The sequence below is a fragment of the Epinephelus moara genome, chromosome 2 (assembly GCF_006386435.1).
Source record: "Epinephelus moara isolate mb chromosome 2, YSFRI_EMoa_1.0, whole genome shotgun sequence".
NCBI lineage: Eukaryota > Metazoa > Chordata > Actinopteri > Perciformes > Serranidae > Epinephelus > Epinephelus moara.
Window position 1 is genome coordinate 12,866,804 of NC_065507.1, and position 17,814 is coordinate 12,884,617.

The following is a 17,814-nucleotide window of genomic DNA, read 5'->3' on the forward strand; positions in this document are numbered from 1 at the left end:
TTAAATAGCCCTGACATTTCACAGCACAACGCTTGTCCTTTTCCTGCAACTGCTCTGCTGTTGTACCCCTCCTTTCATGCATTCTGTCGCTCTCTTGTTCTTGTTCTTTCTCTTGCATTGCTGTTCCATGAGCCTTCTGGCCCCTTGCTATGCCCCCCCGCCTCCCCTGCCTACCCCCCTTCAGTTCTATATCCCTCGCTCCTTCTCCTGCTCCTTCTTGCTCTTCTTCTCGCTCGTCCGCTCATCGGTATGCCGCTGCACGCCCAGCTGTCTATGCGGGCAGAGCTGAGAGAGGGGCAGAGAGAAAGAGAGGTAGAGAGTCACCGTTTAGCAGCAGAGACAGAATCCAGCTGGAGGGTCACGACCCTAAATGACCATCCACGCTCGCACACACACAGAGGCGCGCTCAATAAGTCATACACTCACGCTTCCCTGATGGCAGGAGCAATAGGTCATACGCCAACAATGTAGGAAGACGAGAGAGAGGGAGAGGGACAGACAAAAGGGGGAGACGGAGGGAGAGAGTGAGAGAGCAGGATTTAGGAATGAGGTGGAGGTGTGCTCGCTGCTTGCCAAGCTGTAATTGCCCTGTGGTTTGATAGGGAGGATGGCGAGGAAAGATAGAGACATAGAATAAAAGTAGCAGTGGAAGGGGCATGGTCTGCAGTAGAGGACTGCTTTTGCAATGGCGTCAGAAAGTTTCTTTTGTCCTGGAATACAGATGAGGGCTGGACGGATGACTGGCTGGCTGCACTATTATTGTGCGGACAGAGCATGTATGCACAAACAAAGCCTTTGAGTTACCTCTGTCTGGCGCACTGGCGTGTATGCAAGAACACCACAGAGAAATATGATAATGATAAATAATGGACTTATCATATTCTAATTATTAGAGAGGGATCATTATTCACCAGACCAGGGGTGTCTAACTCATTTTAGTTCATGTGCCACATTCAGCTGAACTGATCTCAAGTGGGCCGAACCAGTAAAACCATTGCATAATAACCTATAAATAACAAACCTCTCACATTTCTCCCTGTGCAAGTACTTTCTGAAAACATTCATCCATTTACAAACCTTCTTTCTTGTTTAATTTTTTTTTTTTTATATTTCTGTATGTACCTGTGGCATGGATGTACCTTGTGCAGAATTATGTGTATTTTCTTGTGCATTGACAGTGGGGGTGATGGGGTGGTCCTCTGGTGGGGGGTGCCAGGGCGCCATTTAGGCTAGAACCGCCACTGCTGATACAGGTCTGAAAATATTTCTTTTCACGCTTCAAGCTGCTGCAACTCTTTTAAAATCTTACTTGATTTTATGATTCATAGTTTTACAACTCTATGATTTCATGAATTAGTTCTGTTTTATGTCCATTCTGTCTTTTTTCATGTGAAGCACTTATACTGCCCTTATTGTAAAGCACTATGTGCTGTATTTCTTGTATATGGTGCTATATAAATAATGTTTTGACTGGTTGACAATATTTTGCACAATGTTCAATATCTTTAAATATGACCACAGTAAGTATTCATTGTTATATCAGAGAACTGTATTCCAGTCAGAGTGGAAAAGCCTCTGAGGCAGCATTTTACACAAAGTATCTACCTGGCACCTCTTAGCCTTCGCAAGTGCATCAGTATGAGGTGTACAAAGTCATCTAGTGGGCCAGAATGGACCCTTTGACGAGCCAAATCTGGCACCCGGGTCATATGTTTCACACTCCTGCACTAAAAAATATTTTCTAAACCACTTCCACCAGAAACCAAAATTTTGTTCCATGCGGTTCCCAAAGTTGTCCTGGGGAGGTGGACTTTTAAGAAACTATGTTAGTTGCCTTTATAATGATATGAATATATTTGGGGGATTCATATGGCATAATAATAATAACAATAATAGCCTTAATATATGTATTGTATTGACCCAGGCAGGGCTAGTTAACTATCTGGTCAAGTCTTTTTTGACTGGTGAAGAATTAGGATTTTTCTGCATTTGTTTACAGTAGGCCTACATGTTTATGTAATACACAGATACATGAAGGCTAAGCTTTCTTGTTGACAAACCAGCATAAACAGCCTTATTACTTTGGTCCTATCAAATTAATTCTAGTACATTTATTTTATGGGACGGATGGGAAATGATTTTGCCTCTGATCTCTAATGCTTGTCATCATGAAAGTCTGTTGAAAAAAAAAAAAAACACAACGAGGGTTCAAAAGCTGTAATCAGAGCTATAACATTTATCTTGATGCTGGGAGGATTTTAATTAGAAGGGAATTCCCGCTGCCCGTGATTACTGAGGCAATAGGGGACTTGATGTCTTTGAATCCAATGTTTATTCCCTGAACAAACAAAGGCATACTGTCATAATTCTCCTAAAGTGTTAAAGTTTAATCAACACATTCAGGCAGGAAGAAGTTCATCACGACAAATTAGCAGTAAGTGAAACAAAACGACTTCCGGTATACCTCCAGCAGCGGGGCTATCGCGAGAGTTGGTTGCCACGGTAACGACAGCTCAACACAACCGCCCTGAGCACAGAGGCTGGAGCATGACGCCGGCGAAAACCTGAAATATTAACATACAAATCGGGTATTAGTGCCATAAAAGTTTTAATTTCATAACAGTAAAGCCTGCTACATTGAAAAATGAAAGAATGACTGTGCTAACATGAGCTGGTAAACAAGGACACACCGAAAACGTAAGTTAAATTAACGTTATTGTCAGCAGTAACGTTATGTGATGTGTTGTAGGAGAGACCGACTTTATATTTTGATAAGTACTGATACTGTTGAAATTAGAATTATGTAACTCGTAGTAGATTAGAGAGTGGTCTCCTGGGCCACATGTAAGGTATTTCATCTAATCATTTCAATCATGTTGCTATAGCTCATTAAATAGTGGCTGACACAGGCAGGATGGTTGTAACATCTTTTTTTAAAGTGTTACACCTAACCCAAATGACAATTAAACACATTTTATTTATCTATCTTATTCTTTTTCTCAGCATGCCAGAAGAGTTGGTAAGAAAACCTCATAGGGGTGTGCTTGAGGCAGGGAAAACAGAAAAGTCTGTCCCCAAAGAACACTCTAGCTGTCATGTGACATTCAGAAGATACTAAAAAGAAACAGAAATAAGTAAATACGAAACATCAGAGAAAGAGGATCAACACAGCTGCCCTGTGTGGGCTATCACAGCAGTCTAAAGGTCTTAAATACATAGCAAGAGGATGTTACATGAGGCATTGTGTCATTTTTAATTCACTGTTATTGTAACTACTTACCCCAGAGGCCTGTACTGTGAAGCAGGATTTGGAGTTAGCGAGGTAACTTCAGGGTTGACTCAAGGTTTTCAGTAATACGGAGCTGGTTCTCTTTTTACCGGGATAGATCACCGTGGTAACTCAAGCTGAATAGCTAACCTGCTATGTAGCAGGTTAACCTGTCAACACCCAGACCTCAGATCCAGCATCCATGGGCAAAAGTCCAAGTCTAAAAGAGTTTCAGGTAAAAAAGAATAGTCTCTTCGGGGCTCTATTTCCACTGGTTTTAAAACAGAGCTTCTAACAAACAGAGCCATCGTTTACAACACTTAACACATGATTTTAGCAGGATTTTAATTTATGCAAAGTTTATTTTAGTCCACAGTGAAAGTGTTGCTAATTTACACCCTAAACCCATAACTGCAGCTCAAAATAACGAGACACCTGTGTCGTGAGGACTGGGGAAAAAGGATAATATTTTATCAGAAAAGTAATCCACACACTGTTAATTGGCTCCCATTTTTATAAATACAACATTTGGGTCAAACAGATCTCGTCAGTCATTAACTAGGCTACTTTTCCACTCTTTACTTCAGTAGCAGAAACAGTCTGGCCTTACTTTATGCGTTTTATGTGACATATTCATCATCCAACTAAATAGCAAAAAATACTTTATACTAATGTCAAATATAGCCTCATGATACCCACACGCAATTTAAGTCTCAACTGACGGTGACATTTTGGATAGTACTTTCAATATTTCTGCATTAACATCATAAGAAAAGAATATAATTTTCATCCCACGCCACTGACATTTTATTGTCTTCTGTACCGTTTCATCTCATATCATATGATGTAGCCTACCTCATTCATGGTTCTGATGATGTCGCTTATAATTAACACCCCCGCCTCTTTCATATGAACGCGCTCGAGGCTGGATGTTTAACTCCAGAGTTGACTGAGCTAGTTGATAATCAGCTTTGTAGTACTGGTTGTTTAGATGGCTCATATTAGGGTTAGCCAAGCCAGATAACGAAAAGATATCCTGGGTAAATTGAACTGAGCTTGTGGTACAGGCCTCTGACTGTGCTACAACTTCCTCCTGCAGTGGGGCAGGTTATAACAGTGAAACTCCTGTATTTGACATCAATTAGTGACTTCTGTGGTATAGTTGGAGACATTGAACAAGTTGCTATATGTAGTAGATAAATTAGGGGACTTTAGGCCAAAATTTGAGAGCTCTAACACAAAAATTAAACAAGTTACAGGTTATTATTTTGGTTTGGACCAAGACAACTGAGCTACAGGAGTGAACTAGGAACACAATGATGTACTCTCAGCCATTGTTGCCAAAAAAACTAAGGATGTACATTGTGTTTGCCAAGGGGGTTTGTTCCTTCACCTCAAGTCACCGTGTCGAAGCTGCAGCTGTGAAAGCTGCTGTTGTCAAGAAGAACTAAAAGCCTCAGTGTGCCACAGTGTGTCTGTCACCCGAATGCCTGCAACAGACCCTTTTTCACTGGCAGTCGATTTCACATCATGGTCGGAAAACGTACAGGTGTGATTAATAATATCAATCAAGGCTGCGTCCTTGAGTTTTGCCCTTATATTGTGTATTACTGATGTAGCTTCAAGGGGCACTCAAATATAACTGTGCCATCGTTAATATTATTGGTTACAACTGTGCTTCCACTGCTATGAAAAGTAAAAACATCCTGTCTGAGATAGGTAGCTATCATGCAAGCTGAGATCGTTAAAGTTATAATTTCAGTGAGCTTTACTGTGCTGCTTTACAGTCTGGTGGGCGAAGGTTTCATATGGGGCCTTACAGAAACTTACAGGAGCTAATCACCTCCACTTGATGTCACTTTACAATCAGTTCACTTGCTATCAGGTGTAGCTGTCTTGCTGTTACTGTATAACAATATATGATATCTGCCTTACTGGCTAATTTCCTTAATTGGCTCTTACTGCCTAAAAGAGTTGCCAGCCATTTGTCAAGCGCATAACTCTGCCAGATACAATTTAAACAAACAAGATTTCTTGATTTAACGGCCTCATATACATTTGGGCAAATCTGTCCCTGCTATTTTGTTCATTTATGGCAGTGCTTGATTTAGCCTGGGCACGGCGTGATAGCCAGTTTTATGCAATTACCGTTGTTGTTACTGTTTATTGCAGAAGCAGCTCTTTGTGAAAAGCACACCACAAGACGCAGGAGGAATACCTGAGCCCTCAGAAAGAAGAGACATGAATTTAAATGACTTTGTGGTGCTTCCTAACAACAAGGCCAAATCCGTCAGGCTCAATGCCAGGTAAGATGAGATAAGATCAATGATGTGATTTAAGGCAGGTAGAAGCCCATTATAGTTACTTGGCTGCCATACTATTTCCATCTGTGTCCATTCAGATTCTGCCCACAGAGTGAGTATTTCACAAAATGCACTTTCGGGCGAGATAAACCTTGTGACCTGGATTCTGATGGTTTTCAGTGCAGTGTATTTGTTTTCTTCATATTGTCCAATGCAAAATTGAGTCCATTTCCTTACTGTACATAGTTTCTCATTCGCCAACAGGTAATTGACTAAATTGATGTCTGGCTTAGTGGTGCCCTGATCCAGTGACTAATTGATTAAAGTATTGATCAAGTCATGGCAACAGGGGTCTGCCAGTTCAGTAGATGAATTGAAGGTACTGATGAAAGCCTGGCCGTCCAATCTGATGGAGTAGGTCATTTGTATGATTGATCGTTGTTGATTGATTGCACATACGTGAACGCGTGTGTATGTTGCCGTAGGAACCTGCGAGAACAGCACATGCAGACGCTGACTCTGGCCCAGGAGAGCAAAGAGATGGAGGAGAAGCTGCAACAGTTGAAAGAGAGCATGAGTAAAGAAAAGGAGGAGAGAGGGTGAGTATCCATGTTAAAGGTTAGTGTTCTAGAAAAGGAGGAGATGGAGGAGGGAGAAGTTATGAGGAGAAGAGAGAGGGGCAGATTGAGGGTGGGTGGGAGGGTGAGAATGGAAGTGAGGCAGTGAAAGGCAGCAGGCAGAAGAAGGGAGTGAAAGAGGAGAGAGAGTGAGTAAGTTTGTGCAGGATGAGCTGCAGCAGCTGTGACAGAAAACACAGGAGGGGATCGGGTTGCAATGGTATGAGCTTTTCAAGGTATGGTGAGATGACCATATTAGAAATGCTTACTTATAAGTGAAACAAAACCATTTAATGGAAGTATGTGTAAAATGTCTGATAGTCAATGAGGAAAGGAGATGTCCACTTGCAGGTGGGATTTTCCATCTGATTGCATTTTCTTTTTAATGCTGTTGATAGAGTATGTACACAGTATAACTGTCAGTGTTCATTCTATGGTATACTATGAAATCATTAAACCGCCACAACCCTAAAAGGGAGAGACTCATACTCCTGAATCAAGTTTTTACTTACTGTACAGTAGGATTTCATCGGTATGAGGTTTTCACAGTGCGATAACAGTCTCAGAATATATCGCAGTTTCATGGTATCACAGTATTACAGAATTTGTATTATTATCAGCAGTGTTGGGCAAGTTACTCTCAAAAGTAATTCAAAAGTAATAAATGAAGGTAACTATGTGATATCATGGGGATGAGGTAAAAACAAATCGGAAGCCAGCTTCTTATTCCCACTGCTTTCAGGCAGCCTCAGGATGCAAAAGCAGAACAGGATAAGTTGTAGGTATATGAATGGAAACACAATGGACATGATAACACCCACAATCACTGGCATTATTCTATAATGTAGCATGATGAATGAATGGATGACATGTCAAAAGGCAACAGCCTTCGGGGGATATTTTTCCAGGTGGTGCTCTAGTGGGAGTGCGGTGTGGATGTGAATGAATGAAAAATGAAACAGTTTATTTTGGGTGGTAACGCATTATATGACATTGTAAATGTAATAATATTACCCCAAATCCTGTTGGTAACATGTTATATTACTTTGTTACTGCTAAAAAGTTATATTTTTGTAACATATTACCCTGACACTGATTATCAGTCAGACAGACCCTTTAAGGAATGAAAATGGAAGGGTTATTTTTGGTTGAACAAACGCTTTATTACTATAACTGAAACTTGAAACAATTTTGTTAATGGAAGTTTGTGTAAAAAGTCACTCCTTTGAAAATAACTAAAATAAAGGGGAGACTCTTTATCCAGTTGGATTTTTTTCAGTGTCGTAGATAAGCAAATGTGCATGGTATACTAACCATCAACTTTTATATCACGGTATACCTTGAGACTGGTATATCACTGCAACCCTACAGATATTTTTACTGCTCCTAGTGTTGCTCTTTATCACATGGAATATAAGCCCCACTAGCAGCAGGGCTCTTGGTATGAAGCAGTCCATGGACCAAGCAGTGAGGCAACAGGGACACAGGAGTTCTTGACAAAATGGTGGGATTTTATTTACCCAAAAAATGCATTAAAAATTACGAACCAAGAAATGAACAACTAGGCCTATAAAAGGGGTCAACAAAATATAACTATACTCAATATAATAACTAAACAAGGTGTTAACTGAACAAACTGACCTGTCAAAATGACACGAGGGAGCATATCTAGTGGCTTGGCCAAACCAAATAAGCAAAGCAAAACTAACTAAACCCAAATCCCACCCATGACATGGCAGCACATGGTTCGGCCCAATGAGTTGGCTCCAGGATTACAGAGCCCTCAGCCCTCAGCCCTCAGCCATGCCCTTCACTCCACCAGGTAGGGACCTCCACAAACAACCACGGAAACTCAAAGACAAAGAAACAGATGATTGATATCAAACAATTTGCCTGTGTAACCCTACAGTGCTAGAATATGTACACTTAAATTAAACCATGTAAAAACAGATTCTAAATCAAACCAACTGTGTGATGGAAATTGTTTAGGTATAGTTGACCATAAATGAAAGTAGCTTGTGTAGGTTAGAAACCATTGAGTTTGAAGAATGTTGATTGGGAAGACATCACAATCAGTCAGTCATGTCTGACTCTTAAACTCAATGCAAGACAGGAGATTCAAATCAGATTGAATACTGGATTATGTACAGTATTTGATTTGGCATGTGCTGATATTAGATTTGTATAATTATCTTGGTCATGATGTGACTCCTCAGACAGCATTAAAACATTTCTTTTACTTAAACTAAGTGTACATTTTTCATTAAAAACAGCCCATGGTGGTAATGACAGATGCTCAGCTGAATTCAGATAAATTGAATTGGTTTTGTTGTCCTTGGTTATCAGTCTTGTGGAATATGTTTCTATTGCTTTCCTTTTAAGTTTTTTTTTCAAAACCAAAACCATATTTTTTCTGTCTTTTCCAAAACAGAAAAACACTTCCTCTACTGTTAGCCACAACAAAATAAAACAGAAAATGAATGGCAGGCCTCGCCACGTGAACATGAATGAAGAGTTGTAACCATCTGTAACAGCCGCACAAAAGCAAAAACTTCAATATGATGCCAGATTACATTGAGAAGGTATTTAATTTGCCTTGTATAAATGGCTATACAAGCAAGAAGGACTGAGAAATGAATAGAGAGATTTGAGAGATAAGAGGCTTAACATATAGATGCTAACACACAGCTAAACAGAGGGGACAGAGCAGGTGACTAATGGAGAGGGAGGGAGGTGGGAAAGTGGTAAAAAAAGAAGACTGCAACAGCTGTAAAAGAGCAGGCAACAAAGATGGTAGATGGTAGAGACACTGAGTAATAGAGACAGATGGAGGAGGGGACTAAATGAGAGAGAAGGAGAGGTCGATGACTTCTCCACCTATAAAGGTCAAGAAAAGGTTGCTGTGGAGGGAAAAAAGGAGCAGTCAGAGAATTGGAAAAAAGCTCCTCATAGATGAAGTAGGCTCGGGCCCATATAGTGGACTCTACTAAAGGTCAGTGGAGCCCTACAGAAACTTGTCCTAACAACTTGTATGCAACTTTACTCATATTTTCCCTTCACTGGAGCAGCATAATAATGCAGCAAGGGGAAGTATTTGGTGTTAAACTAAGCTTTAAAATGAAGGTAATAAAACCACTTCAACATGACAAGTATTGACCCAAGTAGTCCATTTGTTTTTAGTTTTTCTTGCCTTATTTTTTCCCAATCATTACCAAAACGGATTGTACCGCTCTGCAATGTATTCTGCTTGACATGTTTTTGTTTGGATCCTGTAATTGCTGCTATATTTCGAATAAGGCTTAAATTTGTTTGTAGTGTATTTTACATTTACTGTCACAACTTTTACAGTAATTGCAGGGGATTTGAAAAAGACTCATAGATGCAGTGTTACCCAGTATTTTTTATATTAATAGCTTCATACATATAATTCATATTGACAACGAAGGCGAAGATCAGTCAGTGATAAAAGTGAGGAGTAACTTTCGGTGTCACACAGTTATGTGTGCTGTTGTAGCACTTTTTAACAGATGAACCATATGTTATTGACATGATACTGTTCAATGAGCATCCACATCACAAGCTGCTGTCTTTCGTTCAGTTATAAATGCTGCTAGTCATCTGAAAAAAGGGAAGAATAAAACAAGATGTGCTCTTGCGACAAAGAAGACAATTTTGCTTAACAGATTAAAATTGAACACAATTTCTTTGAGATGTTGCACCTGTGTGCACAAATATGTACACAAACTACAGGCCTCTCTCAGTACAGAGTAATTCAAGTTTGGACTTGCGTACCTAGGAGTTAGAACTTTAAGTTCAACTTGGGAGTCCAGACCTGAGGCAGTGCAATTAACTTGCAATTGGGACACCACTAGCTCAGCTCAGCTCTGGTAATTACACCTCACAACTGTACTGTGACAAAATAGTCTTAATTTACCCTTTGCTAAGTCTCACCCACGGATGCAGACTTGCCAGTCTTAACATAGCATTTGGCCGGCTCAGACCAGGGTCCGACAACAGTACAGCTGTGCTCCATTGACTCTAATGCAATCGATTCAGATTTCCTACATTTTCAGGCTGGTTTTGTGGATTTGGAGCTAAATTAATGTCATGTATTAATGATACTCGTTACCTGGAGAGGTTGGAAAAAGATATACGTGTCTTCCCTGTTCCAAAACCAAAATCAGACCCTGAAAAGTGTAGGGTTAGCTAGCTAGCTACTGAAGATATAGCCTACTGAATGTATACACATGCTGCTTTTGCTTTTTAATGATTATAACAGTGACAAAAAGGACGACCCTGCTGTACAGGAACCAGTGAAGGGAAGCAGGGAAACTTTGCTGATATTCAACCAGCTGTGTGTCATCACAGTGTGTGCAGATTAACGTTGTTTGACTTCCCCTGGAGATCCCTGCTCATCCAGCGGTGGAGGTCCGGGTGCTGACAGCTGCACGGGGATGAAGCCAAACACCGTTCATCTGCACACACTGCGATGCCAAACAGCTGGTTCAATATCAGCAAAGTTTCCCTTTATATGCATTGTCTTCACTTTTACACTGTGATCTGTAGCCTATAGTTGGGCTTTAGCTTCTAACTATCTTTGTCTTTTTAACCTGTTGTTGCTGCTGAGTCAGTTTGACATCCTGGATATATCCTTCAAACACAGACTGTAGACCCCTCTGTCTGCTTCTCTCTAGAATCACTCCTTCATTTTTCCAAAAATATGATAATATTTCTTTAGCGGGTTAGCAGTTAGTTACAGTGTGGGCTCCATGCTTACTCCGACAGCCTGTCGGACTATTACAAAGGGGCAGGGCTTAGCGAAAGGTCAATTTCAAGGTCCACTAACACATTTTTTCATTTGAAACAATTACCTAATTGGCAGTGAGATGCCTGTTTGCCTGTTTATACATATATATATATATATGTATATATATATATATATGTATATATTGTTTTTTTTTTAATTGACATGGTAATATTTGTACATTAAAGGATCCCACAGCCCATGGAGGCAGCACTGCTATGGTTAAATAAAAACATGAACCTTGAGGCTATCTTCGGACAAACTAGTATGGCAACAACAAATGTTGTATTTCATATCTGAGGCCAAATTTTTATCTCCCAAAAGGAGTTACATCATATATCAAAATGCTCCAGAGACATCAGAGGCAGTCGTAAGCTAGTAAAGGAAGATGATAGACACTGATTGGACAATCATCTTGGGAGCTGAGCTGCTAGCTGCCAAGATGACTAACATCTCCAAAATGGCGGAGCCAATTTCATAAAAGACATTATTTGGATAAATTGACCACATGCTCAAAATCTAAATGGTTGCTCTCTCGTCTGAAAAATATCAAAGCCTAGTAAAGTGACATAATAGCTGTCCTGGAATTAAAATTACAACAGATTTGAGCATGGCTCAAACCGCCATCACCACCGGTTGGCACGAAATGCGTTCTTGGATACTTTGATGCAGCTCCCAAAGTATCCTCCATTAAACAGGTGGAACACGAACACTTCTTGTCATTTGGATTATACTGGACTAGACTTTGAATTGGAACACTGTTCGACAGTGACTGATGACATTTCCATAAGAACACAAGTGCAGACAAGAATGCAGACTGTGAAATCCCTCTTATTTTTTCTCTCTCCATCCATCCATTCATCTCTTATATGATAACGTCTGAGATTTTTTCCCCTATATAACAGACCTGTCCATATTCACACAAGTCAAGGCTGAACTTGGCGAGGAACACGGCGTGATCATGTTCTCTTTGAGCTAGATGTATTTTCCTCCCGAGAAGGTCAGGACAGCACGTAATGAAATTGCCTGAGTCACTGTGCAAACTGATCAATGGGAACAGACTTTCCCGCTAGTCTCCAACATTTCATCCTATTTCCAAGTTCTCACTTGTCAAATGACAAATGATGGGTGTCATCATGACAAAAGAGATTATGTTTTGTCTGCTATTCTGTTGTGATGATCAACGGTGGGCAGAATACAAAAGCGGGCGTGTTTTTACTGATAAACACTAAAGTGGCTGTAGATATACAGTACGTCAGTGTATTGGCTGTCATGGAGCCGTGTCTACTGTAACAGATTCATGGGCATTTAGCCTGAATGAATTATAAAGGCTGACACGCACTTGCATGTGCGCACACTCATACACACACCTGTATAGTCAGCTGTATACATCTATTGTGATTTAATTTATGTTTTGCATTAAGAAAAGCTGGATTTTGATTATGATTTTACAGAAGTTTATGGATTCACTAAAAAAAAAAAAATCTGCTCAGCTTTTCTGAGTTTACAAGATTATTATCTCAGAGTTCTGAAAACAAAAACAAACAAACAAAATGTCCTGTTCTTTTCTGAATTAATGAGATTATTATCTCAGAATAATTAGAAAAGTTTAATCAGAAAAAAATCTGATTAGCAAGAAAATTAACAAGATTATTATCTTGTTAATTCAGAAAAACAAAAGGAGAGTTTTTTGTACATGAAAACTTTACTCATAATTCCAAGATGATTATTTTGTTAATTCAGACAACAAGATGATTCATTTTTTAAGTTTTCTTTTTTGCATAATTCTGAGAAAGTGTTTGTTTTTTTAAACTGAGCAGAATTTTCCCTTCTTAAAAATGTTCTCGTAATTTTAAGAAAATGATAGCTAATTCAGAAAAAACAGGGCAGACATATTTTATTTCGAGTGAACTTTTCACGCTACCATAGGATTGGATATTGGACCTTTTGGCATTCCTAAATATATTTGGACAGCATTTACAGGTGCATGCCAACACAGCCATAGAAACACATGCTGCCACAAAATTATTCTGGCCCTCGTCTGTGTGTGAGTGTCTGTGTGTATAAGACTATTAAAAATGCATGCTCGTCTTCACATTAATTTGAAATGGATTGGAGAGCTCACTCATGCACACAAAATAGCATTTATTTTCTCTCCACATTTCATTACAGAGTATGTACCTGCCCCATTACTATGACTATTATCCAACAGATTCAGATTGAGGGGCATCCCGGCCTGTGCGAGCAGGAAATTAATTTGCTGAATGCAAACAAACACTGGTTATTAATGTGATTGTTTTATTCTCTGTTCCCAGTTTACCTCATTTCATCTCATTTCATTAATAACTCAGAGATGTGTTATCCGACGCAAAGTTATGGAGAACGGCGTAATGGGGTGTATATCAAAATATATGGGTGCATAACTCAGGGACAGTTTTAGGGAGAAGCGCAGTACGTACATCACACACAGACTCCTGCAAATAGTAACAGCCAGGAAAAGGTTACACATACACACCCACACACACACACACACACACACACACACACACACTCTTTTACATGCAGCATTGCTAATTACAGTATCAGTAGTGATTTATAGCTGAGGTGAGAGTCACTCTTTCCACATGATGTTTTTCTGTTGGCAGATATTCATACATCATCACAAGCAAGGAAATGCGTGCTGTAGGTTATAATTGTAGGTTAATGTTTAATGTTTTAGGAGATGAGTTTTGCGTGTGTGTGTGTGTATGACTACTGCTCTGTTTCTAAGTGGAGCCCAGCTCTAATTAAGAAGCCATACATCAGTATGGGGAGAGGGCCGTCTGGTCTGGGCTGCACAAACGATAAGCACATAAACACAGTGTTTGCTGTCACACTGAGGTACTGCAACATTTACCGCTCCACCAGCCCCAAGATACAACAAGGTGTGTGCGTGGCTGCCTGTGTGTATTTTTGATTCTAGTTCTCTATAAATAATGGCACCCATGTTTGCGTCTGGTGTGTGTGATATTTTTTAACACTTTGCGTGTTACAGAGAGTACAGCACATTTTTGGTTCCTCGGTCTTGTGTGCTGTAATCAGTAGAGACACACTCAACTACGCTACTCAACAGGAAGCCTGCTTAAGCCTCATATCTTTGAAATATTACTAGCTAAAGATTTAGCATATGTGTGTGTGTATGTGAGCCAGTTTGAGGAGGAAAGATCTAGCGAAAACTTGTGTATGAGTGTAAGACTCAGCTGGCCACACTACAAACTGTTAGGTGAAATATTGTACACAGGATATGATGTGGCTGAGAGATAACTTCAAAAGTGGTGACATCATATTCAGATTTTTTTATTTCTATTTTTTACTTTGCTGTTGAGAATAAGTCATTAGTCAACTTCTCTTCTCACACAGAGCATTGTTGATTAATAATGCTTTGCTGATTTGTTTTCATGTGCAGCGGTGTCACTAATCTGTCTCGACTGCGCAGAGCTGTTGTCAAGGAGAGCATAGCCGAACATTTTAACACCTTTATCATCTCCGGAGCGACTGCTGGGTGCAAATGAAGAGACGGAAACTCAAAGCAAGTTTGTGTCATTTGAGACGGGTCAGAAGATTAGATGTGCTACCTTTATATTTAAGTGCTGCCTTTCAAGTTTAACATACTGCCGTAGTTTAATCAGCATTTCCAAACCCTGTCTGTTGGTTGACATTTTTGATAATACACACAGTGAGCAGAGGAGGATTGATGGTGGAAGGAAAGTTTGTAGGAGAGTTAGGATTGAGCGGGAGCAGTCATGGAGTAAGTCACATTATTAGGGACTAAAATAAAACAAAACAGTCGAGCGCCACATGAATGTAGCCGCAGTACCCTCTTACCTTTTATCTGAAGGCTGTGTGTAGTGATGCAGCAGTCTCTCAGATGTGAAACCCAGAAACAGTTTGAATCAATTAATTGGTACACCTCTAATGAAGAAGTTGAAAGACTTTCTCATCAGTTCCCCTCTAACTGACGCGGGAGAAAGCAGTCAAGGATGGGCATTTGGCGGTTAATCAGGCCTTCTGATGTATGATGTGAAGGTTACCTGGATTTTCTCAAAGCTTCCTCCCCTACTTGTCTTTTCCTCTCAGAACATGCGAGCGGATCATTGACAAGCCTTTACTGTAGATCTTCAAGCTATGATTTATGCTCCGGCTGTGCAGTGTACTGTGTGTCTGTGTTATGCACCACTCTGTTTTTCCTCCCTCTGCTTGTCTCTTAGATCGCAGAGCTCCCGGACTAGATGAATTGTTCGTCTTTGTCTTAGAGTCGGGTTATACACACACACACACACACACACATACACACACACACACACACACACACACACACACACACACACACAAACACATACTCTTGTGTACGCACCCAAAGAATAGGCGAACAAATTCAGTTTGCTGAGAGGTGGTGCGGTATAATCAGTTTGTGAAGAGTACACAGGCGATAATAGAGCCAGTCCGGCAGCTTGGGGCACACGCACTACATCATTCACTGTTTTGGCCTGCCCGAATCACAGATTTAATGTAGCTTTGTCTTTAGGCCTACACAGCTTACAGACACGAGCTCTTGCCTTATCTAAAAGTACAGTTGAGGTTCCTGTTTTCCTGCTTCATCTGTTGTCTCTCTGCTGTGCTTTTCTTTCTATCTGCTCTTTTGTCCCTGTTTGACTCTTTTGCCACCCTTTAGGTTAGTCCTATTGTCTTTAATCTCCATTTTTACTTTTAATTTGGTTCGTTTTGGCTCTTCCTAGCACCTGTTTAGTCCACGTACATACATGTGTTGACTCTGCAACCTGACACTTTTCATGCTGGACTAAAATGTGTGAACATTTGTGTCTTTGCTAAGTTTCTCTCCGGTTTCGACCCTCTCTGTTTTTGCCCTATCCTCTCGTCTCACACTAGCCCTTTTTACACTGCCAGATTTTCCGCGAATGTTGGGCCGTTTTGCCAGCAAGCTGCGACCGTTTAGACACACATAGCCGGATTGGCGAGTTGATCCGAGGTGCCCAATTTTCCGCCGCGGAGGGGTAAACATATCGGCGGAACCTTTTTGGTTTAAAAAGAACGAGGCCGCCTTCCGCCACGGGAGGAGCTGTTGATGACTTGTGAGAGGAGCTGTTGATGACGCCGCACGTGCGACCCACTGGTGGTGGACTAACAGGAAACAGCTGATAGCAGGAATGAGCAGCTAGTAGCAAGAGGGAAATGCAAACCTGACAGACACTGTAAAGATGAGCAACTGGGGAGACAAGGAATTGCGCGCCCTCCTTGCCCTCGCAAATGAAGAGACCATTAACTGTCACTTCCCTCGGAGTACGTCACTTTACGTCACATGCTGAGCTACACGTTTTGTTACTTGCTCACGCCCCTCATTGCCCCGAAAAAGGCGCATTCTGTATAAACAAAAGTAGGCAGGCAGCATTTTGCTGCACTCCCCGATTTTGTTTTTATACTGCCAATGCTGGACGAAGACTGATTGGGCTTTCCTGCAAATTTGCACAATTCCTATTTAAAAAGGGCAACTGAGAGAGAGGGATTTGAGAGTGGACTTGATCACTTTGGCCTTAGACGTCAGAGGGTGTGTGCATTTGCGTATGTGTGCGCATGCAGGGCTCAGATGTTGTCACTTCTCCCTTTGGGTGAGATGGGTCAGTTAAAGGTGATAGCCTCGCGTTAGACACGAGTGTGTCAAGGTACGACAGTTGTTGTTTGCCTTGGGTTAACGTCGAATCATTTGCTGTCTCTTCTCCTGTCCTTACAATATACTATATCTGTTTGTCACTTCCAAATGTGAGCTCGCTCCAAGCTAATGTGAAACAGTGCTCCTCACTGTGTTTCGTTTGCTTTGACTTTGATGAAGAAATGTTCTTTGACGAGGTGGCATTTGGTGTCGCGTTTGATGTTTGTTTCCAATATGCAAGTTGTGACTCAGAGGTTGTCGTCTGCTATCCATCCGCGAGACGGTAAAAGGTGCGCGGCAGCGTGTGAGTGTGCATGTGTCTATTTATGTGATTTTCTCTGCGTAACAGGTGTGGTCAGGTCACTGCATGTCATTCTTACTGCATGGCTGGCTTTACACAGACTGACAAAATCTCTTTCTCTCACTAACTCCCTTGAACACACACACACACACACACACACATACACACACACACACATATATAAGCACACTGTTACTGTTAGTTAAAAGTGTTAAAAAACTTTAGTTGTGCAGATTAATCTTTGCAGTTTGCAGTGGTCTGCCAGCACCACTCACAGTCAGTGCAATAGTTAGAGAGGGTAGTGTGTGCGTATGTGTGTGTGTGTGTGTGTGTGTGTGTGTGTGTGTGTGTGTTTGTAAGACAGCGAAACATTTACTGTGGGAATGTGTCAGTATCTGTACGTTTCTAAAAACAACTTTAAGCCATTATTATTTCGAAGTGTGTTTTTGTTTACTCACACACACATGTGTGAGGGTGTCGCTGAGTGTGTCTCTGTGTGGATAATGAGATCTTCACTAATGCAGAGTCCACAGAGGTGCACAAACAGACACACACACTTTATCTCTCCAGGTTGCCTGTCCTGAGGGGACACCCTGTCATCCTGCACCGACAGGGGTGTGCCTCAACTGTCTCCCCTAGCGACAGTCCAGTTGCCAAGGCGATGTCGCCAGGGTGATTACCTGACGCCCACCCTCAGTGTCAGCACAGCACAGCGACGGTGTCAGGGGTGTTGGCAACTCTTGCCATCACATACACACACAAATGCAGAGAGACACACACTCTCACGCGCACACAAATAGAGTCTGACTTCCTGTGC

General features: G+C 41.0%; 1 protein-coding gene across 1 annotated transcript in view; it reads left to right on the forward strand.

Moving 5' to 3' along the window:
- Nucleotides 1–2,531: 2,531 nt before the first annotated feature.
- zbbx (zinc finger, B-box domain containing) overlaps nucleotides 2,532–17,814 on the forward strand; it is a 73,466-nt gene continuing 58,183 nt past the window's right edge. The window contains exons 1-3 of the mRNA XM_050070161.1: nucleotides 2,532–2,697; nucleotides 5,441–5,574; nucleotides 6,057–6,170. Coding sequence (XP_049926118.1) covers nucleotides 5,510–5,574; nucleotides 6,057–6,170 — 179 coding nt within the window. The 5' untranslated portion in view covers nucleotides 2,532–2,697; nucleotides 5,441–5,509. The remainder of the gene's footprint in view (nucleotides 2,698–5,440; nucleotides 5,575–6,056; nucleotides 6,171–17,814) is intronic.